The following is a 25,362-nucleotide window of genomic DNA, read 5'->3' as shown; positions in this document are numbered from 1 at the left end:
GAACAGTGAGTGCTGCTTTGAACATGGGTGTATAGATACCTCTTTGAGGAAGACAGTGTTTTTTAAAATTGAACTGTAGTTGATTTTCGTTGTTGTGTTAGTTTCAAGTGGACAGCAAAGTGATTCAGTTATACATATGGATACACATTCTTTTTGATGTTCTCTTCCATTATGGCTCGTTACAGGATATGAGTATATTCCCTGTGCTAGGCAGTAGGGCTTTGTAGTGTCTTTTATACGTAGTAGTTTGCACTGCTGATCCAAAACTCCTAGTTTTTCCCTCCTCTATCCCCTTCCCCCTCTAGTAACCATAAGTGTTTTCTATGTACCTGAGTCTGTTTCTGTTTCATAAATAAGTTGATTTGTGTCACATTTTAGATTCCACATATAGGTGATATCGCAAAGTATTTGTCTTCCTCTCTCTGCCTTATTTCACCTAGTGTGATAATCACTGGGTGCATCCATGTTGCTGCAGATGTTATTATTTCACTTTTTATGGCTGAGTAATATTCCATTGTGTGTGTGTATATGTGTGTCTGTGTGTGTATAAGAATCTGCCTACCAATGCAGGAGACCCAAGGATGCAGTTTCCATCCGTGGGTTGCAAAAGTCCCTTGGGAAGAAATGGCAACCTACTCCAGTATTCTTGCCTGGGAAATGCCATAGACAGATGAGCCTGGTGGGTCCATGGAGTCGCAAATAGATGGACATGACTGAGCACACACACACAACCCTTCCACATAAGGAAACTAATATAAAGAGGAGATAAATAATTTATTTGTCTAGGTTCACACTGTTGCATATTACCTAAATCAGTTTTAACTGTTGTTTCTAGTTAGGTTAAATCTACACAGTGTTAGTAAGATATCTGGCTCTGTCATAAAGTTTCTCCATGTAACAGTTCATAGGGTATTAATTGTAATCCCTTCCAGTTGTTTATAAATGCAGTTACGTCGGAATCGCAGATTCTATTTAATTTGACACGTAATTATTTTTATATTTCCTTAAACACATTCACCATCTTTCAGTTATGTAAGCTTTTGAATTTTAAAATGTCGATTTCCTGACTAAAGTTACCTCTATATTTTTAAATGTCTTTGTTCTACTATTTAGTGGGCTTTTGTTTCTCCACTAGCAAAAGATGCCAGGTTTTTTTTGTAGGTTGCCTTTTTACCCCTCTGTGAATCATTATGAGTTTGGCTGTTTATCTTGAATTTCTAAATAAAAAGAAAATTTAACTGCCTTTTAATTGTTGTATTCTATATTATTGAAATTCCAAATTCCATTTTTTTTTTTCTTAGTTGAAAAGGAGCCTAAGAAATAAGGTCCTCTCTCTAGACCATAAAAGTAAAAAAGGTGTACGTGGTCATCCTGTCACTTCTAAGACATCAGCAGAAAGGTAAGATACATGTGTGTGTGTGACATAGGATGGTCTTATGCTGTGTAGAGTGTGACCGTGAATGATTCATTTAACCTTTTTGGGTCTCAGTTACCACAACTTCTAAAATACAGTGATTGACTTCAGTGGCCTTTATGGTTCCATCTAAGCTCTGACTTTCTGTGATTCTAAGTCATCTTAACTCCTTGTTTGTGTGTTTGGAACATCTTGCAAGATTTATCTTATAAAGCAAGGGTTATATATAAACTCATTAAAATGCTGGATTCATTGCTTGTGGTCTGTAGTGAAAAAAATGCTCCAGTTAGCAACTGCAGTCCTGTAGTCATAGTATTAATGAGTAATGGATACGCTGAAATTAAATAGCTGTGGGATTCAAATTACAATTCTTACTAGAAGGAATTCAGAGCTAAATTTTTAATATTGGACAACAGTAAATGCTTAAAAAGTTGTTATTTTGCAAAAGGGTATATTTTTTAAGAATAGCAAATGAATAAAAAATGACAGTAACAAAGTAAAAATTAAAAGTGTTGGGAGTTGGCACAAGTTAGATGACTAATTGGAGTTTTTGAACTTATATCAGAGCACTTTGTAAGCTATTTAGTCTGAATTCTCACCTTCCAAGTGAACTGTCCTTAGTAAATAAATGTATCAGGGACTCTCTATCCTTACCAACACTTGCTTTCCCTCCTGCCTTCCTTTGCTTCCTTCCTTTTGTCCATGGTTGTCCTAGTGGGTATGAAATGATGTTTCATTGTGTTCTTAATAAATGTTTCAAAAAATAAATAAATAAATGTTTCCTAATGACATTGAGTGTCTTTTTACGTGCCTGTTGGTCATTTGTATATCTTTGGAGAAATGTTTGTTTAGATCCTTTTCCTGTTTGAAAATTGTGTTGTTTATCTTTTTATTATTGAGTTTAAGAGGTTTTTTTTTTTTTGTATGTTCTGGAGACACGTCCTTATCAGATATATGGCTTGCAAGTATTTTCTGTCACTCAGCTTTTCACTTTATTGATGGTGTCCTTTGAAGCACAGAAGTTTTTTTCACTTTGATCAAATCTCATTTATCTATCTTTATTGTGTTGCTCTGCTTTTGTTGTCATATCTAAGAAGCTGTTGCCTAATCTGAGGTCATGGTGACTTACTCTTGTGTTTTCTTCTTAGGGTTTTTGTAGTTCTAGGCCTTGGATTTAGGTCTTTGATCGGTTTTGATTTAGGTGTGGCATGAGATAGGCATCGGGATGTGTATCTTTGTGTGTGAATATGCAGTCTTCCCAGCAACAGTTGTTGAAGAGGTACCAATTTTTCTTGCTACCTTTGTTGAAAATCAGTTAACGTTAATATACGGGTTTGTTTCTGGATTTGAAATCCTAGTCTATTGATCTGTATGTCTGTTTTTACCTCAGTACCACTGTGTAATGCACACTGTATTGTAACTTTGTGGTAAGTTTTGAAATTGGAAAATGTGAGTCTTCCAACTTTATAGTAGTTTCAAGATTTAAAAAAATTAAAAAAAAAAATCAAAACTTTTTTGACTTTACCACATGGCATGTGGGATCTTAGTTCCCCTGACCAGGGATCAAACCTGTGCTCCCTGCAGAGGAAGTATGAAGACTTAACCACTGCCAGTGAAGTCCCTTTTCAAGATTGTCTTGGTTGTTCTGGGCTTTTTGCATTTTCAGCTGAATTTTTTTTTTTTTTTTAAATATTTATTTATTTTATTTTGGGGCTGTGATGGGTCTTTGTTGCTGCACACGGGCGCCTCTAGGTGCGAAAAGCGGGAACTGCTCTTCATTGCTGAGCGCGGATTTTCCACTGCAGTGGCTTCTCTTGCTGCGGAGCACAGTCTCAGACACATGGGCTCAGTCGCTGCAGCTTGTGGGCTCTAGATCCCTGGCTCAGAAGTTGTGATGCATGGGCTCAGCTGCTCCTCTGCATGTGGGATCTTCCCAGACCAGGGATAACCAATGTCCCTTGCATCGCAAGGCGGATTCTTAACCACTGGACCACCAGGGGAGGAGCTGAGGAGCTGAACTTTACAATCAGGTTGTCATTTTTAGCAAAACAGCCAACAAGGATTTTGATGGAGGACATGTTGAAAATCTGCAGACCAACTTGGGGAGTATTGCCATCTTAATAAATTAAGTCTTGTGGTTCATGAATATATTTTCCATTTATTTAGGTTTTATTCAGTTTCTTTCAACAACATTTAATTACTTTCAGTGTGTGTTGGACATTTATTGTTGAACTTATTCCCAAGTATTTTCTTCTTCCGATGCTCTTGTGAATGGAAATGTTTTCTTAATTTTATTTTCAGATGTTTCATTATTCATTACAAAATACATTTGTTCATGGTATTCTAACACTGTTTAAAATTTCTGTGATGTTGCTGGTGATGACTGTTCTTTCATGCCTGATGTTAATAATTTGAGTGGTTTTTTTTGGTTCCGTCTACCTGGATAATTGTGGATTTTCTTGATCTTTTCAAAGAACCAAGTTTTGGTCTCATCAGTTTTCTCTGCAAGTTTTCTATATTTAATTTCATTTATTTCCACTGTAATCTTATTTTCTTCTTGATTTGGACATAGTTTGTGCTTTTTTAAATAATTTCTTAAGGTGTATAGTTAGGTTATTGATTTGAGATCTGATATCTGTCTTCTTTTCTAATATAGGCGTTTAGTTTTAAATTTTATTCTGAGCACTCTATTGGGTGCACCTCATAAATTTTGGTGTTCTGTGATTTTCTTTTATTAAGCAAAAGCATTTTCTAATTTCTGGTATGGTTAACTGACTTGCTTTGAAAGTGTGTGTTGTTTACTTTCTATGTGTTTTTAAATTTCAAAGATATTCTTTTATTGATTTAATTGACATATAACATTATATTAGTTTCAGGTGTGCAACATAATGATTCTACACTTGTATATATTGTGAGGTGATCACTGCAATAAGTATAGTTAACATCTATCACTCACAGTCACAATTTTCTTGTGATGACAACTTTTAAGTTTTATTTTTTAGCAACTTTCAAATATGTATTATAGTATTATTAACCATAGTCACAATGCTGTACATTACATTCTGATGACTTACCTGTTGTTAATTGTTAATTGAATTCCATTGTGGTCTGAGAATGTTTTATATGATTTCACTTCCTGTAAGTCTGCTGAGGTTTGTTTGTGGCCTGGCATATGGTCTTTCTTGGAGAATGTTCCATGTGTTTGAGAAGAATGTGCATTTTGTTTCTATTTATTAGAGTGCCTCTAGATGTCTTTTAGATTGAGTTGGTTGATAGTGTTATTCAAGCCTCTGTGAGGTTTTTTTTTGTCTCATTGTTCTATCCAGACTGGGGTTTTAAATGTTGAACTATTACTGTTGATAGTAGTAGTTCTGTTAATTTCTCCTTTCTGTTTTTGCTTAATGAGTTTGCTGTCTTATTATTATGTTTATGTATTTTATAGTGGGGCTTCCCAGGTGGCGCTAGTGGTGAAGAACCTGCCTGCAAATGCAGGAGACAGCAGACGTAGGTTTGATCCCTGGGTCAGGAACATCCCCTGGGGGAGGGCATGGCAACCCACTCCAGTTTTCTTGCCTGGAGGGTCCCTGTGGACAGAGAGGCCTGGTGGGCTGCAGTCGTTAGGGCTGCAAAGAGTCGGACAGGACTGAAGCGACTGAGCAGGCCCGCATGTTTATAGTCAGTGTATCCCACTGAAGAATTAACCCTTTTGCCAATGAATTATTCCTCATTGTTTCTACACACATTTGGTGTTATTTTTTTCTTTAAAGTTTGTTTTGTCTAACACTGGTATAGCCACTCTACCTGTCTTAAGGCTGCTGTTTGCATGATATACTTTTTCCATCATGTTACTTTGAACCTATTTATTTCTTTGTGTCCAAAATGTGTCTCCATTCAAGAGCATATAGTTGGATCTTATCTTAGTCTTTTTGCACTACCATAACAAAATACCATAAGAGTAAGTGGCTTATAAACAAAAACATTTATTTCTCATGATTCTGGAGCCTGAGAAGCCCAGGATCATAGTACTTCCAGATTCAGTATCTGATGAAGGCTTCCTGGTTCATAGATGGACATCTTTTTGTGCTGTGTCCTCAAAAGAGTGGAAGGAGCCTTCTCTTGAAACTTTTTTTATGAGCACTAATCCCATATATGAGGGCTTTACCCTCATGACCCTCCCAAAGTCACCACCTCCTAATACCATCACTTTTGGGGGTTAGAATTTCAAAATATAAATTTTGAGGGGAAACACATGTTCAGAGTGCTTCCTAGGTGGCACTACTGGTAAAGAACCAGCCTGTCGATGCAGGAGATGTTAAGAGACTCAGGTTTGAACCCTGGGGTGGAAAAGTCCCCTGGAGAAGGGCATGACAACCCACTCCAGTATTCTGGCCTGGAGAATCCCATGGACAAAGGAGCCTGGTGGGCTACAGTCTGTAAGGTTGCACAGAGTTGGACACAACTGAAGCGATTTAGCACACACACACATACATTCAGAGCATAGAAGGTCCTGTTATTTTATTATAAGCTACTCTTACAATCTCTACCTTTGATTAGGTTATTTAATCCATTTACATTTCATGTGAATCAAGGTGTCAGCAAGGCTATGAACCTTTGAAGGCAGTGGGGAATAATCTGCTCCATGTCTCTCTCCTCTTTTCTTCAGGCGTCAGTCCTCCATGTTTACACGTTTTCCCTGTATGTCTTCCTGCTGTCTCCCTTTGTGTATATCTGTTTCTGCCGTTTTTGTAAGGACACTGCTCATAAGATACAAGCATACTCTTCTTTATTGTGCTTCACTTTATTGGCACTTTGCAGATACTGCATTTTTTACAAATTGATTTTATAGTAATTGTGCCCCTCCTACTGTCTCACTGGGACTTCTCCTTTGTCTTTGGATATGGGTTATCTTTTTTGGTGGGTTCCAGTGTCTTCCTGTTAATGGTTGTTCAGCAGCTGTGATTTTGATGCTCTCACAAGAAATGGTGAGCGTGCGTCTTCTACCCTGCCATCTTGAACCGATCTCTTTTTCACAAACTGAATGTTGCAGGCAGCCCTGCGTTGAGCACGTCTATCGGCACCGTTTTTCAAAAAAGCATTTACTCACTTTATGCCTCTGTGTCACATTTTGGTAATTCCTGCAATATTTCAGAACATTTTCACTGTTGTTATATTTGTTATGATGATCTGTGATCAGTCATTTTAAAAGTTGAAGTATAATTGATTCATAATATTGAATGAATTTCGTGTGTATAGCCAAGTGATTCAATTGTACATTTTTTCAGATTATATTTTATTGTAGGTTATTAGAAGACATTGACTATAATTCCCTGTGCAATACAATAAATTATTGTTGCTTATCTGTTTTACGTATGGTAGTTTGTATTTGTTAATCTCATAATCCTTATTTGTCCCTCTTTCCCTTCTTCTCCTGTTTGGTGACCATAAATTTGTCTTCTGTTTCTGTGAGTCTTTGCTGTTTTGTATGTAGATACGTTTGTATCATTTTTTACATTCACATAGTACTTGTTATTCTCAGTCTGACTTATATCACTAAGTACAGTATTCTCTACATCATGCTGTTGCAGATGGGTTTTTCTTCTTTAGGACTGAGTAATATTCTATTGTATATTTGTACCACATCTTCTTTATCTATTCCTCTGTCAGTGGACATGTAAGTTGCCTCCATATCTTGGCTATTGTTAAATAGTCCTTTAGTGAACATTGGGGTGCATGTATCTTTTCAAATTATGATTTTTTTTTAAATTTATGTTCAGGAGTGGCAGTGGTGGATCATACAGTAGTTCTGTTTTTAGTTTTGTTTTGTTTTAATGACTCTTCATACTGTCCTTTATAGTGGTTGTAACAGTTTATGTTCCAGCCAAAAGTTTAGGAGAGTTTCTTTTTCTCTACACACTCTCCAGCATATATTGTTTGTAGATTTTTTGATGATAGCCATTTTAACCAGTGTGAGATGATATCTCATTGTAGCTTTGATTTGCATTTCTGTAATAATTAGTGATGTTGAACATCTTTAACGTGCTCCTTGGCCATCTGTATGTATTCTTTGGATAAAGGTCCAATTTGGTCTTTACTCAGTTTTTGATTGGGTTTTTTGATTTTTTTTGATATAGAGCTGCATGAACTGTTTGTATATTTTGGAGATTAATCCCTTGTCTGTCTCATCACTTGCAAATATTTTCTCCCATTCTGTGGGTTGTCTTTTCATTCTGTTTATGATTTCCTTTGCTATGCAAAAGCTTTTAAATTTAATTAGGTCCTATTTGTTTGTTTTTGTTTTTATTTCAATTACTCTAGGAGGTGAATCCAAAAAGATATCGCTGTGATTTATGTCAAAGAGTGTTTTGCCTATGTTTTCCTCTAAGAGTTTTATAGTGTCCAATCTTACATTTAGTGCTTTAATCCATTTGGAGTTTCTTTTTGTATATGGTGTTCGAGAATGTTCTGATTTTATACTTTACATATAGCCATCCAGTTTTCCCAGCACCGCTTATTGAAGAGACTGTCTTTGTCCATTGTGTATTTATTGCCTCCTTTGTCATGGACTAACTGACTGTAGGTGTGTGGGTTTATTTCTGGGCGTCCTGTTCTAGTCCACTAATCCGTATTTCTGTTTTTGTGCCAATGTCACACCCTTCTCACTACTGTAGCTTTGTGGTGTAGTCTGAAGTCAGGGAGCCTGATTCCTCCAGCTCTGTTTTTCTTTCTCGAGACTGCCTTGCCTATTTGGGGTCTTTTGTGTTTCTCTACAAATGTAAAATATTTTTGTTCTAGTTCTGTGAAAAATGAATACTACAGTGAATAAAACTGCTGTGTGCACACTCATGTACAAGTGCCTATGTGGACACATTTTTATTTCTTTTGGGTAAATACCTAGGAGATGGGCTGTTGAGTCACTGAAAGTACATTTTCAACTTTGTTAAGAAACTGCCAAATGTCTTCCAGAAGTAATTGTGTCATTTTACATTTGCACAGGAGGTGCAGGAGAGTTTTACTTCCTCAATCCTCCTGTCAGGACTTGTATGGTCAGTCTCTGTTATCATCCCTTATAATATATGTGTGGTGATATCTGTTTTTTTTTTTAAGAGTTATGTTTAAAATTTTTTTAATTTATTTGTTTGTTTTGGCTCCAGTGAGTCTTTGTTGCAGCATGTGGGCTGTTTGTGTGGGTTCAGTAGTTGCAGCACATAGGGTTAGTTGCTACGTGTGGGAATCTAGTTCCCCGATCAGGGATCAAACCCATGCCCCCTGCATTTGAGTGCAGAATCTTAGCCACTGGATCACTAGGGAAGTCCCATGTGGTGATATCTAATTGTGGTAATAATTGCATTTTGTTGATGAATGATGATATTGAGCATCTTTTCATGTGTTTATTGTTATTCTGTATGTTTTCTAAAGTATCTGTTGAAATATTTTGCTCCCTTTCCCGTATTTTGAAAAGACAAACTTTTTTTAAAGACCAGAAAGATGAGATTAATGATATTGAGCATCTTTTCATATGCATATTGGGTATTCATATGTCTTTTTTGTGATGTGTTCAGTTATTTTGTCCTTGAGGAGGAAGTACACAAGCCTCTACCCTCCAGTGGTTCTCCGACTGGGGCCATAATTGGACAGACAAAATACAGATAAATAAGAGAAATACAAACAGAATCTATTCAACACATGCTGTGTGCATATACATGGGAGAAATTCTAAAAAAAGTAACTCAAAGAAGTAGTTACAGCTTAGGCTTATATAGTGTATTAGCAAAGGACAATAAATTTCTAGAGAAGTTATTTGCTATTCCGAGGATGGCAAATTGTGGGATAGAATGTATATGGGGGAAACTAATAGGAGATAATGTTTGATTAGTAAGGCTTGTTATGTGAATTACATTCCTGGGCTGATAAAGAGTCTCTGGTGATAAATAGTCTAAACCTGCCTTTAGGCAAGCAGTGCGTGGACAGGGAGCCTTTTTGGCATCTACTCTCAGTTGCTTTCAGTTCAAAATAATCCTTGCGCCAAAGTGGCATGTTTTGTGGTAGCATATTTTTATTTCCTGCATGCCTTTTTTTTTTTGAAGGACAAGAAATACTAAAACACTGCCTTCATTCCAGCTGTCAGTTTCTAGAATTTAAAAATAGGACACCATGTTTTTTTGTTTTTTTTTTAGGACACCATGTTTTGAGGAGTGATTCTTTTCTTTCTGAGTTTTGAGTTTAGCCAAGTTATATCACTGTTATATTTATGCATGCATTGAAAACCTGCTTTTGTTGAAAAATTTAAATCAAACAAAATTTGAAAAAAAATTTTTTTTCTATTGTGGTTTTGCTGGGTTTTTTTTTTTTTCATAATTACAGATTTTTACATGTATGAAAAGTGCTACAGAAGAAATGTGATATAATTTTTATTTTCTGGGAATGATAATTTTTAAACTTTGAGTACATCAATTAGCAACTATTTTCCCTTGTAAATTAAATGAATAGTAGTATAATAATTCATAGCTTAGAAGGGGACATTTTATAAATAGACTATTGGATGACTCTAAAAAGCTTAGGTAAGGACTTCTCTGATGGTCCATTGGCTAAGACTCTGCTTTCCCAATGCAGAGGGCCCTGGTTGGATTCCTGGTCAGAGAATTAGATCCCATTTGCTGCAACCAAGAGTTCACATGCTGCAATGAAGATTGAAGATCCTACATGCTGCAACTAGGACCTGATGTAGACAAGTAAATAATAGTAAAAAAGAAAAGCTTAGATGAGACTTCCCTGGTAATCCAGAGTTTAAGACTTCTCGCTTCCATTGCAAGGGGCACCAGTTTGATCCCTGGTCAGGAAACTAAGGTCCCACTAAGATCCCTTGAGGTGTGGCCACAAAAAAAAAAAAAAAAAAAAAAAAAAGCTTGCGCAAGTACTTTAGCAGGGATGGTATATATGTATCATCAATAGAATGTTGGGTTAGGTGGAGATCTTGATTTAGCTGTCCTCTATCTTTATTTTTACTATGAAATATAATGCATCTACCAAAAAATGAATAAAGGGTAAATTGTTTAATTATTCATTATAATTTAATATGTTTTTATAAGGCAGATATATTCATATAACCACCATTCAGGTATAAAATAGAAACTTAGCCCAGAAATTCCATGTACCTTTGTAGTTACAACTCCCTTTCCTCTCCTTGAAAACTAACCTGTCTCCTAATCTTACTTTTTTGGGATAGTATTGCAACCTAAGTGTGTCCCCCTAAATACTAAGTTTAGGTTTTATTTTGTCTGGTTTGAATGTTTTTCTTTACTCTTTAAGCTTCTATTTGAATATCCATAGAAATACTAGGGCTAGGTGGAATTGTAAATTGATATAGCCACAGTGGAGAACAGTATGGAGATTCTTTAACAAACTAGGAATAAAACTACCATATGATCCAGCAGTCCCACTACTGGGCATATACCCTGAGAAAACCACAATTCTAAAAGACACATACATCCCAGTGTTCATTGTAGCTCTGTTTGCAATAGCTAGGACATGGATGCAACTTAGATGTCCCTCAACAGGTGAGTGATAAAGAAGTTGTGGTACATACATACAATGGAATATTACTCAGCCATAAAAGGAACAAATTTGAGCCAGTTGTAGCAAGGTGAATGGACCTAGAGCCTGTTATACAGAGTGAAGTAAGTCAGAAAGAGAGAAACAAATATTGTATATTAATACACATTTATGGAATCTAGAAAAAATAGTATGATAAACCTGTTTACAGAGAAGAAATGGAGATGCAAATGTAGAGAATGGTCTGGTTGGAACAGCAGGGGAAGGAGAAAGTAAGACAAATTGAGAAAGTAGCATTGACACATATAGACGATCATGTGTAAAACAGGTAAGAAGTGGGAAGCTGCTCTGTAACACGGGGAGTCCAGCCTGGCACTCTGACGACCCAGAGGGGTGAAATGAGGGGGGAGGGAGGCTCAAGAGGGGAGGGGTATCTGTATAATTATGACTGATTCATGTTGATGTGTGTCAGAGACCACTACAGCATTGTAAAGCAATTATCCTCCAGTAAAACATAAATAAAAACGAGATCCTAAAGAAAAATGGTCTGAATCAGTAATATAAGAATTGATTCCTATGTGATCTCTAGATAGTTAACTAAATAGAGGAACAAATCCTGGCTAATAGTGTGAGGTATATTTATTTGGATTATTCTTTTCAAATTGGAGTGTGCTTTATAGATGATTTTTATATTCTTAAATAAATATTAAAGGGATTTTTAAAAAGAATGCTAAGGCATTTAAATATAGAAGTTTTAAAAATTTACCTTTAATTTTGGGGAAAAAGATTGCTGCCTTCTGCTTTAGAATATTATTAGTCAGATTACAATAAAGCAAATTTATGAACGTGAAATAAGTATTTTCAAAGAGAACCCAAATTGTCTTTTTCACTTAGAACCAATAATTTGAATTACCAGTAAAATCACCAATGGTAATTCTTTTTTTTTTTTAACTTTTTATTTTGTATTGGAGTACAGCCAATGAGCAATGTTGTGGTAGTTTCAGGTGAAGATTGGAGGGACTCAGCCATGCATAACATGTACCAATGGTGATTCTTACTTGATTTGGGTGAACAGAAAAATGACATTTTCCAACATTGGATATTTTCATATTTAACAATTTTTAAATTACCATTGGGGTATTTTTTCAAATAATTTAGCAAATTACTAATAGTCAGTAGTTTTCTAATTAGACTGAAAAGTAGACCTTATATATCCTTAAGATTTTACAAATGTTTTCATTTGATCATTTAGAATTTTAAGTTATAAAATTGTTATAAAACCATATAAAAGAGTAATCCTGAATGTAAAAAATAGTTTCTTTTCATTGATTAATAGATAGTTTTTGGCTAGGTAAACATGTTTATTGTTCTTTACAGAATTAATTGGTTGACATTTCTCTACATAAATAGTGTTTGCTTAGCATAGAAAATTAAAATAAAGACAATAGAAAGCAGGAAAAAACACAGCCAGCCACCCTTAAAATTTAAAGTAGAAGATTTTAAGAGACCAATAAGTAACATTCTGTTAAGTGGTTTTATCATGGTATATACTTAACCATTCTGCTATTGCTGGGATTTTAAAGTTGCTTGTATTTTTTGCTGTTATAAACAATACTGTGATGAATATCTTCATGCATAACTTTTCCCCATCCGTTTTGTATTTTTTTGGTACAGGATTCCAGGTGTGGAATTATTTTGTTAAGAATAACAAACGTGCAAGATGTTAACATTTCCCCACATTTATGTTTTCTCAGTCTTTCATTCATATATTTAAGTGCATATCACATATGCACATTCACATACACATTTTTTTTTTCCAGAACTATTTGAGAATAAGTCACAGACGTCAGGCACTTTACCTCTGAATACTTTAGCCTGTGCTTCTTAAAAACAAGGAATTCTTTTAGATGATAACCACAATACATCATGAAGAAGATTTATTCTAGTTTCTTTTTTAATATCATCTTTGGCTTTTAATTACACTGAACATATTTATTTATTTATTGGACCGTGTGGAGTCTTAGTTGTGGCACACCTGGTCCTCACTGCATCGTGTGGCATCTTTGGTCACAGAGCACAGACTCTCCAGTTGCCGCACACGGGCTCAATAGCTGCTCTGTGCGGCCTTCAGTAGTTACGGCGCACAGACACTCCGCTAGGGCGACACGTGGGCTTGTTTGCTCCATGGCACGTGGGACCTTAGTTCCCTGACCAGGGATCGAACCCGCATCCCTTGCACTACATGGCAGATTCTTAATCTCTGGACCACCAGAGAAATCCCTATAATAATTTCATATTATCATCTCATATAAAATCTAGAATCAGAATTCTCCAAATGTCCCCAAGATGTCTTCTTTTTTTTTTTTTTAATCTAGGATCAAATTGAGGTTCATGCATTATATTTTTTGGTTTTTATGTCTCATTATTCTCTTAATCTTAGAATAATCCCTCCATGTCTTCACCCCCTTAAACCATGACATTGACTTTTTTGAAGAGTTCAGGCCAGTTGTCTTGTAGGATGTCTTATATACTAGATTTCTAAAATTTGTCTAGGTTTGGCCTTATGATTAGGTTCATGTTACATTTTTGACAAGAATGCTTCATAGCTGATGTCATTTGCTTATTGTGTCACATCAGAGGATATATAACATCTCCTTGTCCCACTGTTGGTGGCCTTATCTTTGATCACTTGGTTAAGGTGCTAGCTGCCAGATGTTTAGTTACAAAGATGCCTTTTTCCTTCATAATTAATAATTGTGAACCTGATTATCTGTTTGCATTGTGCTGACATCAAGGTGGCTGAGCACTAATGGGAAAAAAATGATAAAACAGAGTATGTTTGTGGCATTATAAATTCATAATTATTAATCTTCCTGGATTTCTCAATCCCAAGATAATCCTACTGTGTTTCGCTAGTCGTCTTGTGTTCCTCCCCTATACAATGAAGACGAAGCCTTTTCTCTCCTCAACCCTGTGTTCCTTTCCCTTTCATATCACTCTGAGAAAATGATCTTGGTTTCTGGAAGAAGCCCATCGTAAACCAGCACAGTGGAACAGTTAAGAGTGCCATCGACAGAGTTGAGAGTGTATGGCTCTGGATCCCACTCTCACTATTCAACTCATTTTACTGTGGGCTGAGTTATTAATCATGCTGTCCTGGTTTCCTCAGTTACAGAGGAGCAGTTACCTCTGTACCTCGTGGAGTTGTTGGTGTTCAGTCGCTCAGGCGTGTCTGACTCTTTGTGACCCCATGGACTGCAGCACGCCAGGCCTCCCTGTCCATCACCATCTCCTGGAGCTTGCTCAAACTCATGTCCGTTGAGTTGGTGGTGCCATCCAACCATCTCATCCTCTGTCTTCCCCTTCTCCTCCTGCCTTCAGTCTTTCCCAGCATCAGGGTCTTTTCTAATGAGTTGGCTCTTTACATCAGGTGGCCAGGTACTAGAGCTTCAGCATCAGTCCTTCCAATGAACACACAGGACTGATCTTCTTTAGGATGGACTGGTTTGATCTCTTTGCAGTCCAAGGTACTCTCAAGAGTCTTCTCCAATACCACAATTCAAAAGCATCAATTCTTTGGCGCTCAGCCTTCTTTATGGTCCAACTCTCACATCCATACATGACCACTGGAAAAACCATACTTCTGACCTCATGGATTAGTTGTGAGGATTAAATGAGGTAAATCATTGTAAAGGGCTTAGCATAGTTTCTGGTATATGGTGCATGTTCAATAAATATTAGCTCTTTTTATGCCACTTCTTAAGAAACTTAATTATAATGTTAATTATTCTGTCTCCTGTATCTTCAACCTCTCCTATTTTGTTGACCTCTTCCCATAAGCACTTAAACTTACACAAATGTTTTCTATCTTAAGCTAAGTAACCAGGAATTAACTCAGAAGACCTGTCTTAAATCTTACATTTATCCTCAGCCCTTGTCCTATATCCCCTTTTCATAGCTCTGTGTCAACTGCCTACCTTTGCTGTGTCCATGGCCCTTTTCTTCTTTCCTGTTTCTGCTCCCACCATTCCATTAAACTATCCCCAAGTCACCATCACCTCTCTAAATTCATTATTTTTTCTCTTCATGTTTTCTTTATTCTTCATAAAAGATCAAAGTCATCTTTTTAAAAATACAGCTGTGATATCATCATTCTTTTATTAAAACTAAGGGATTGATACTGTTGTTGACATTAAACTTTCAAATCCTCAACATAGTCCACACAGTTCTGCCTAACTGCCCATCTTTATACAGATTTCCTCTTCATTCTAAGCACTTGAGCCAGGTAAGTCCTTTAATTTCCTTGAACAAACTTTCCTCATGTCTGAGCATTTACATTTTATCCTGCTTTTTGAACCACTCTCCATTTTCCACTTGTTTCCTTTGGATAGTTTCAACTTCAGTAAAAGTCATATTCTCAGTAAAACTTACCTTGTCTGGTTCAGCAGAAATGCAGCATCTGTACTTTTTGTTCATATTGCTCATTACAGTTGTGATTAAATAGCTAATTGGATAATTCTTCCTTGAAATGTAACCTCCACAGAGGCAGGAATTGTAACTGTGTTGTTTGTTGCCAATTGTTTTGCTAGAAGGCATTTGGTAAGTATTTGTTGGATGAAGAATGAATTTCCATTCATTCATAGCAATGTCTCTCATCTTTTTATTGTTTAATGGTAATCCTAAAATCTATAAGCTTTTCTTTAAACCCCAAATGTGTGGCGTTTAAGTGCTTTCTGCAGCGGCTCCTTGGAAGAAGGAGCGGCTCCCGCTTCTACTGGGTGATCTGAAGATACAGGCCCAGTGGGCAGGTGCAAACAAGTCACTTCTTTGACATCTGTTTTATCTTAAAAATGCACAAACACTGCTTTCTGTTTCTTAATATTCTTACTTTTATTAAGCAAAAAGGGCCCAAAACTGATACTAGGGAGTAGAATAGACACTCTTCTAATTAAACATTTCAGTTCTTCCCACAATTCCTCATTTCACATTGTTTGACATCAACGTGGTAGCCTGTTCACAGTACTGTGTTTCTGGGTTCAAGAACTGAACACAGTTCTCCAAGTATTATTGGTACAAAGATAGGTTGAATGAGTAATGGGCAAAATGTCATGAGGCAAAAAGCTGACAGTGCTTGGATTTATCAGTTTTACATTTGAAATTGGTATACATACAGTGTTTTAAATTGACCTGTTTTTAGAAATAAGGTAAACTTAAATGTATCTTAAGACTATATAGAGTTAAGACTGTAGATGATGTACTGTTATCTTTAGGTTTAATTATGTTTTCCAAACCAGCAAATACTAAACTAAGAACACATTTGTAATGCAGGAAGTGGTTGCCTTTGTGAGGTGATGTGCAGATGAATATTGTTGTTCCGCTGATGGTGTGGCTAAGCACAGTTTGGTTACCAGGAATCCCAACAGCTGTGCATGTGTGTGACCACAGTTGTTGTATCTCAGACAGAATTCTGAAGAAAATCCCAATTTAAGTGAAATGTGCTTTAGTTTTTCATGTATATTTGAGAATGGTTAGGCAGATTTTTTTAGTTATGGTTTTTACTACTCTGGTTAATTGCTTGAAGAACTGAATTAGAATTCCTGAAGGTTTTCATTTGTTATAATTTGTGATGAATACATGTATTATATAATATTTAGTACTGTATGTATTAATTATTTATGTGTGTAACAGGCAACTCAGAGTTATGTTGACGAATGTCCTATGGACGGATTTAGGACGAAAATTCAGAAAGACCCTACCTAGAAACGATGCTAATTTATGTGATGCCAACAAGGTGCAATCAGACTCATTGCCTTCGACATCTGTTGACAGCCTAGAGACATGTCACAAATTAGAACCTCTTCACCAAAGCCTTAATTTATCTGAAAGGTATGTTGTTCAGTATTGATTTTGTTCAGCTTATTGCACTGGAAGTACTTTAAGTCCAATGATCTTAAAAGTAAGATTGTTGGAAATGATCTTTAAGAAAATCGGCATATACACGTGTGACTCCCTCAAATCTTAAAGCTGACAATCTTAATTTACAAAGTTAATGACTACATTTCGTTAAATCGATTGGGTTAGAATTGTTTTTAAAAAACAAATAATATTGTTAGTGCATTTAACTTAATAATTCAATTCACATATACATATTTTTAAAGATTCACGTATATAAAATGAAGAACTAGATATAGACAGGTAGATAAGGACCTAGATTTTGTTAGGTAAGGACATAAATATTATCTTAAAGGTATGTTAAAGATGAAAAGAAAAAAAAACAAGTATGTCTGTCTATCTATGGATCTTTTTAATTTTCTGCATCTTTAACATTTGTTGTTGTTCAGTTGCTTAGTTGCGTCTGACTCTTTGTGATTCCCTGGACTGCAGCATGCCAAGCATCTTTAACATATCTTTTAAATATTATTTAATCTAGGTCCTTACCACTTTTTACTTTGTGAGCTTTTTGTATTTTACATGCATTTTTAAAAAAAGGAGATGATTTTGAAATATTACTCCCAGATTTTTAATAATAAATATGCAGTTTAATTTTGAAAGCTAACAAGACCCGTTTTGTTCCATATTTTTTAAAAAAATTGTATGTGAAGTTTGGGACTAAAAATTAGAAATTAGCTCTGGGAATTTGTGACCTATAACATAATGTTTTGAATGTATTTCCATTTACAGTTTTAACCCTTAAATGAATTATTTTTTTAGGGGAAGTATTTAGTTTCAATTAGAAGAGCCTGTCATTAGCTAGATGGTGCTTTGATTATTTGGTCTATAACCTTAATGGCAATTTTTTAGCAATATTTTTAATATTTATTTTTTATTCATTTATTTGGCTGTGCTGGGTCTTAGTTGTGGCATGTGGGCTCTAGCTCCCTGATCAAGAATTGAATCAGGCCTCTTGCACTGTGAGTGCAGTCTTGGCCACTGGACCACCAGGGAAGTCCTTGGATAACAATTGATAAGTGCTTTAAGCCAAGATCCAGCGGAAACTTGGTGACTTTCAGTACAATTATTTTAAAAATTAAAGTAGAACTCTGTCAAAACATTTGAACATAGTATTGTGCTGTACTTTTTTTTTTTTTAAAGGATACTTCTTTTAAAAAATGCAAAAACATGATAAGCTATGTAACAAGAATTCCCATACTATATCATACCTGATGTAAATTAAACTTTCTAAAGCACCCAAAATCTTAGACACTTAGCTTTAGTAATTTATGAAGAAGCAATTTACTCTCATTGTTCTGAAGTCCAGCATTTTTCCTCTTTAGTACAGGTGAGCTATTCACTTACTGTGCTGCTAGATCTGAATAAAGGGGGCTAGTTAAAGGGATGGCCCTTCCAATCCCTTTGGTTCTTTTGAGAAGAAGCTCTAGCTCTCCTCCAGATGACATCCATCCCCTCATCCCGTGTCTGACCTTTTTGAATTAGAACAGTATGATTAGAACAGTGTAGTGTTTCATCCCCCAGAATAGTTTTTCTCACCAGAAATTGTTAGCAGCTAGATTATGTGTTCGGGAAACTTGAATATAATGTGAAATAGAGTCCCGATAAGGTTCTAATTTGTTTTTTACTCTATGTGTATGTTTCTGTTCCCTTACTCAGATGAACTACCAGTTAGTCCAGACCTAGCCCTCAGCTGCAGGTGTCCTAGGTTTAGCTTGTTTCAAAGTGAGTGAATCATCTTTGTTTTCAGACTTGTTCCTTTTTCTGTATCTCCTCCCTGTCTGAATATATGACTCCTTTTTACACTTAATTCTTCTCATTAGAACTTAGAAATTGTCCTGGCTCCTGTTTTTTCCTTACCCTTTGTATCTAATCTTTTATCAAGTCTAGTTATTTTTACCTCCTAAATCTGTCTTCAAATGATCTTTCCTTCCTCTTTATCACCACTGCCTCAGTTCAAACCCTGATAACTTTGTGCCTTTATTACTCTGATCGTAATTTTATTGGTCTTCCTGTGCAGTCTTTTTTTTCTTCTTGGTTATTTCACCATATTGTTGCTGAAGTATGAAGATGTTATGTGTCACTCTACTGTTTAACATCTTTCTGTGACTCCAGATATTCTTTAGAATAAAGTTCAAACTCTTTACCTTGGCATTGCAATGTCCATAATGATTGGACCTTGATTGTCTCTAGGTTTGTGTCTGTCTACTCTTCCACATTCAGTACTGTGCTTTAGACTTAGGGGGCTGCTGGTAGCTCCCTGAATGTATGATGTTGTTTTATACCTGAGAGCTCATGCTTTTTGTTCTCTTATCTTGGGAAAAATTTCCTTTTCCCCTTTATTGACTGATATTGGTCTTTAACACTGAACTCATTTCCATCTTCTTGGGAAGCCTTCTTTGATTCCAGCTGCCACATCTGCATTTGATCCCTTTCTTTATCTGGGGAAGCTGCCTATTCCATATCATAGCACCCATTACACTTAATGTGATTTCTCTGCCTCCCTTACTATAAGCTTCATAAGGGCAGAGACTACAGTTTATTATTTTTTCCTTGCACAGTACTGGGCACATACTGAATTCTCAATAAACATTTGCTGAGATTACTTGGCAGAGTTATATTTTCAGTCTCTTTGATTGAAATGTCTTTTTTTTTTTTTTTTCTTTTTTTTTTTTTAAGTCCCCTCCTTCTCACCCCACCCTAATTTCCCCCATTCTCTCTCAGTGACCTGTAACCGATTGTGAGCTCCACGCTGGGCTCTCCCGATTCCTCTCAGATTCCAGCCCTGAGTCCAGTCCTTCCCCTAAATGAGCTTCCCGCCAAGTCCCCCTCCCCCAGTTCAGCCCCTGGCCGCCCCACTCCCCTTCAGGGATAGGAAGGAAGATCCCACAGCTTGCCCCTCAGACTCAGCGCCCGGGACTCCCCAGTACCTCTCCCTCGACATTCCTGCCCCCGCCTTCGCTCCCCACACCGTCCGGCCCCCACCTCAGAAACGGTCTCTCGAGGCGACCCTCTCCGCTGATCTCTGATTGAAATGTCTTTTCCTCCATCCAGACCAATTATCTGCTCTGTAATTTTGGTCTCAGACAGGAAAAGAGAGATTATAAGCTTCAAATAAGAAAATTGGAGAGCTGTTCAGGGTATAGGTGTGGATGGATGTTTTCTGTGTGGAACTTGCTGTCTGGAATAGGAGACTTAGACTCTCTTCAGTCTTTGCTTAACTTTGACGTGATACTATTTGTCTTATTTTCATTTTACTTGGCTAAGATGTCATTATTTCAGAAAGATGAAAGGAAGAAAAACTTATGTTTGGTTCTTAATTTTAACTTAAAATTTAACTACCGAGTAAACAAAAATTACTTATTCATTCCCAGCAATGGCTTCTTTTTTTTTTTTTTTAAGTTTTGTCTACTTATTTTTAAGTAATTTTAAAATTTTATATTGGCGTATAGTTCATTTACAATGTTGTAATAGTTTCTGGTGTACAGAAAAGTGCGTTCTGGGATCTAAAGGTAGTGATATAAGTATGTTGCCCTTTAATGAAGACAGTTTAGCCTTTTAACTTCTGGATAAAGTTGAGAAGAAAAACAGAAAATACGTGATCCCAATCAATCTTGTTAAATAATGAAGAAAAGAGTCAAGAGTTTTAGAAATGTCAAGCTAGCAGTATGTGGGATACACACATTTCTTTTAAAATAAATAAACCATATTTTAGTTTAGGTTTTATCTCTGTATGTGGCTCATATCTGTTTTCCTGGGAGAATATTTCCAGATATTTATAAGCCTTGGTCAGTAGGCAAGAAAGAACCTAGTGGGAGATACGTGCAAAACTTTTGAGAAGGTAAACCGTCTTTATCTTGTCTTCATTGATTAACACCAGAGATTATTAGAGAAATACTGAGACAGTGTACAATATTCTGTTAAAAAAAGTTAACTCCTGGTTCTTGGGATTTCCGTAAATGGTGTAATTATATTTATCTGTGTTTTTCTTAAGTTTATATATGTTTGGAGTTTTAAAAAATTACATATTCCAGATATTGTGATGGTATGACTTTTTGGACACCCTGGTATTCCTGTAACCTTAAGACTTATTTAAGCCAGCAATGGTTTAGTTGAGTGATACTTTATTCACTTAAAATATTGCTTAGTAAAAGAAAAGGGTAAATTTAGAAAATTTGTGTATTATTTTAAGAAGGTAATTGAAAAATTAAAAAAAAAATTTATGTAGCTTAAACTAATTTAGAAAGTAATATTTTGAATGATACTGTCTGGGAAAAGAATAGATTTATAGAAACCCTATTAAAATGCCACAGCACAATTTTAGCAAAACATCCATCTAAATTGCAGCAAAATAAAAACTAAATTAGTATTGTTATTTTTTTACTTATTTATAGCTTTAATGACAGATGCAATTATGTTATCTGTCAACAAGGGTTAATTTCTTTAAAAATTTGCTCTTAACATCAAGGATATCTTAATAGCACCTATCAGATTTTCAAAGTTTTCTCCCATTTTTTTATTTCAGTCTTATATTTACCTTGCTACTTATCTGTGGGGTGGAACTTATAATTTGTAATTGAAACAATTAAGGACCAGAATGTGTATAGAGACACATTCAATAAATGATATTATTTCTCAGGCCAGTATACTTTCTGCTTCATTTCACCGTGTTACAAAATTTGGTTCTTCTTTGGTTTAGCATATTATGTTTTGAAATGTGCTTTCAACATAATATTAAGGCTTTCCTGGTGGCTCAGACGGTAAAGAATCTGCCTGCAGTGTAGGAGACCTAAGTTCTATCCCTGGGTTGGGACAATCCCCTGGAGAAGGGAATGACCACCCACTCCAGTATTCTTGCCTGGAGAATTCCATGGACTGAGGAGCCTGGCAGGCTACTGTCCATGGGGTTACAAAGAGTTGGACACAACTGAGTTACTTAAAACTTTTATAATATTAGTAAGTAAAATTAAATCTGTTTTACTTACTGATACTGTTTGTGTACTTGGGAAAAAAATTGAATGGACTGTGTCAAATGGCAACTTTCAGTCCTTCCTGCTATGTTGAGATAGTATAAGAGATAAAGTATACACTTTTATATATTTCTTGTTAACATTCAGAATCTTTTGTACTGCTGGCTAGCCCTAGAATTTCCATGGTATTGCTAATTTATAAATTGTATATCAAAAGGCTGTCTAGATATTATGAACTTAGTTATCACTTTATAGATTTGTATTCTGTAAGGTTGTCACACAAAACTCTGTTTCTTCAAGGTACCCAAATTACATTAAGTTGTAAATAATTAAAGAAAGATATTTGGGCTATGGTGTGTGTTACGAAGAGCTAGGAGTACTATAGGTATTGCTAACTATTTAATTATATGCTTTTCTAAGATGTTTTCATTAAGATTGCAGAGCAAAGCCTGATAAATTATGACAATTAAATGCTAATTGAAAAGATAATCTATAAGTTTGGGGAAGACTTCAATAGTAGGAAGATTAAAGTGAGCTTCCATTTATTATATATTGACTATGTGCCAGAACTTGTGCTAATTGCTTTACATCTTGTATTTAATTTAATTTTAATCATTTTTAAGGTAGATATTACCATTCTCCACATCTTAGAGATGAGGAGATCAGTGATAAGAGGCATAAATTATGGTAAGTACCCGACCTAAGGTTATATAATTACTAGTTGAAGTTGAAACACTTTACCCTGTGTTTGACTCCAAAGTCCTTGCTCTTAACTAACTCTCTGCCCATACTGCTTTTCATACTTCTGACCTTTAATTTTTTTCACAAATAAAGTAGGAATTGGGCTTTATTACATATTTTATATGATATTGAATTCATTAACCTTTAAATATTCTTATTGTTAATTTTTCTCTTGTGGCATTTGTTCACAGTAGTAGAATGCTTTCTAATTGAAAGGTTTGCCATGGTAGACATACTGAGTTAGCTCCTTGAGCCTTTCGGTAGCTTCAGAGGCCCTTTAGGGTTTTTGTCCTTTAGAGCTGTGGGTTCTGTTGTAGTTTTGTGTATAATCTTTTCAAGTGGGTTTTGGGGGAATTTTCAAATTTTTGTCTTCTAAGAAAGACTTTTAAACTATTTGTTTAGCTTAAAAATTCTCATTTACCCTCTAAGGTTCCTTTTTCATAGCTCTGCTTTTTCTTTCTTCAGCAATCTAGCAGCAAAACAAACCATAATGGAATAGAATGATCATTCGTATTCAAAAGAGAATTCTAATCTTTATAATTATTCTTTTCCTTGCTGATATTTGTAAATTTTTTTTGTTTGCTTATTTTTGCTGATTATTCTCTTCAGTACTTTGTAGAGAACTACGCTTCTATGGACTTTTTCTCTCCTAATTGGAGTTTTCTTTAGGGACTCAACATTTAAAAACATACTTAAACATGCTATAGTCAGGCATTTAAACAAGTGAACTATAGCTGATGTTTTATTTTTGGTATTTCTTCTTCTGTCCTCCACATTTTATTTTAAATACTACAGTTCTTGAATGATTTTGTTATGAACTACTAATAATAGGGGACCATGAAGAGTATATCATCAATTCTTAAAATGAGCTACCAACTAGTGTATCAGATTCTCTCATCTCTTAAAAGTAAGTAAAATTTAAGGGGACTACAGAGAATGAGATGGTTGGATGGCATCACTGACTTGATGGACATGAGTCTGAGTAAGCTCCAGGAGTTGGTGATGGACAGAGAAGCCTGGCGTGCTGCATTCCACGGGGTCGGAAAGAGTTGGACTTGACTGAGTGACTGAACTGACTGATTTGAAGAAAAATAGTTCTTACTTGAATAAAATTCTCTCTTCTAATATTCCTACATTCTCCTTAAAGATTGAGAACTGCAGCTGAGTTTTCTTTACTCATTTCACAGCAATTCCTAATGTGAGGTCAGGCAGAAGAAATATTGAGACTCCTTACTGGTCCTTTGTTGTCTTCATTCCTACTTCAGATCCAGGATTTTAAGGAGGGTTCTGTCAGGCGTCAAATATACAAAGCAGACAGTAATAAATAGGATTCTTAGAGGCTTAAATCATGAGAGGAGAAAGAAAAATATCTTTGTTCTTCACTCTCCACAATTCGTGATTGTACTAAATGGCTTACTTTATTTCCTTTCTTCCTTCACTCAAATTCTTGAGTTCAGAGAGGTGTATTTACCGTAGCCTTGTTTTAGATCATATACTGCTTAATCAAGTACATTTTTGTGGAAGTTGTGCTGGAAATAGATATATTTAAGGATTCCTAAAGTATCTATAGAGAAACTCAAGTTGTCTGGATGCTGTGGCAAGTTAGTATTGAAAATGCAGTGTAATGAAATAAAATTTAAAAAACCCAAAAGCCCAGGTTCTTCTAGGAGCTAGAGTTGCTTATACTTGGGCAACCATTTAACTTTTATGAGCTTTGAGTTCTTCATGTTTAAAATAGAGAGGAAACGGAAGTATTTTACAGTTCTCCTAGGATCTGAAATTCTACATGGTCTGGAACATAGTGAAAAGAACACAGTGCTTCTATTCTATACTGAACATTGAAGGGTACCTCTGAGTAGTATAGCAAATGTAGCACAGTACAGGGAAGCTCACATTGTTTACTTAAACAAAAGTACTTTGGTCCTTTCTAGGTGTTATCTGTTATTTCTCACAAAATGTCAGTAAAGTGCTACAAGTGACAGTCAGGGGGGACATCTCATAAACAGGAGATAGGAAAACTTAAAGAAAACGGTAACACAGATTTTAAAAATCACAATAATTTGGTCTAGGCCTGTCAGTTCAGGGTCAGATATTTGCCTTAAAGACGTCATTGTAGTGTGGCAAAGAGTATCAGTTGTTCATAACAGCTTGCTAACCAGGAGAAGGTTCGGAGAAGGCAGTGGCACCCCACTCCAGTACTCTTGCCTGGAAAATCCCATGGACGGAGGAGCCTGGTGGGCTGCAGTCCATGGGGTTGCGAAGAGTCAGACATGACTGAGCGACTTCACTTTCACTTTTCACTTTTATGCATTGGAGAAGGAAATGGCAACCCACTCCAGTGTTCTTGCCTGGAGAATCCCAGGGATGGGGTCGCACAGAGTCAGACACGACTGAAGTGACTTAGCAGCAGCAGCAACCAGGAGAAGGTTAGGCTATCCTCTTCTGTTTAAGAAGATAACAGGCTTGCATTACTAGTTTTTTTTTTTTTAAATTTTTTAGCACTTCATTTTAATATATATTTATTTATTTATTTGACTGCATGAGGTCTTAGTTACAGCACATGGGATCTTGTTCCCTGACCAGGGTCTGAACCCGGGCCCCCTGCATTGGGAGCACAGAGTCCCAGCCACTGAACCACCAGGGAAGTCCCCGCATTACTAGTTTTTATATGAATCCCACCAATTTAAAAATTACGCTTTACTTTTCTAAACATTAATTTTGTTGACACTTTTTACTGGTG

At 35.9% G+C, this 25,362-nt stretch overlaps 1 protein-coding gene across 9 annotated transcripts in view; it reads left to right on the top strand.

Annotated features, from left to right (window-relative positions):
- The window catches only part of SENP7 (SUMO specific peptidase 7), a 161,978-nt gene that overhangs the window by 57,626 nt on the left and 78,990 nt on the right, over positions 1–25,362 (top strand). For 6 of the 9 annotated variants that reach the window (XM_043449157.1, XM_043449158.1, XM_043449159.1 and 3 more), the window contains 2 exons: positions 1,302–1,399; positions 16,651–16,848. In XM_043449157.1, coding sequence (XP_043305092.1) covers positions 1,302–1,399; positions 16,651–16,848 — 296 coding nt within the window. The remainder of the gene's footprint in view (positions 1–1,301; positions 1,400–16,650; positions 16,849–25,362) is intronic. The other 3 variants (XM_043449164.1, XM_043449161.1, XM_043449163.1) reach the window with 1 other exon arrangement.

This window comes from Cervus canadensis, chromosome 27 (assembly GCF_019320065.1).
Source record: "Cervus canadensis isolate Bull #8, Minnesota chromosome 27, ASM1932006v1, whole genome shotgun sequence".
Lineage (NCBI taxonomy): Eukaryota > Metazoa > Chordata > Mammalia > Artiodactyla > Cervidae > Cervus > Cervus canadensis.
Note: the sequence above shows the minus strand (reverse complement) of the source record. Positions and strands in the feature narration are given on the sequence as shown.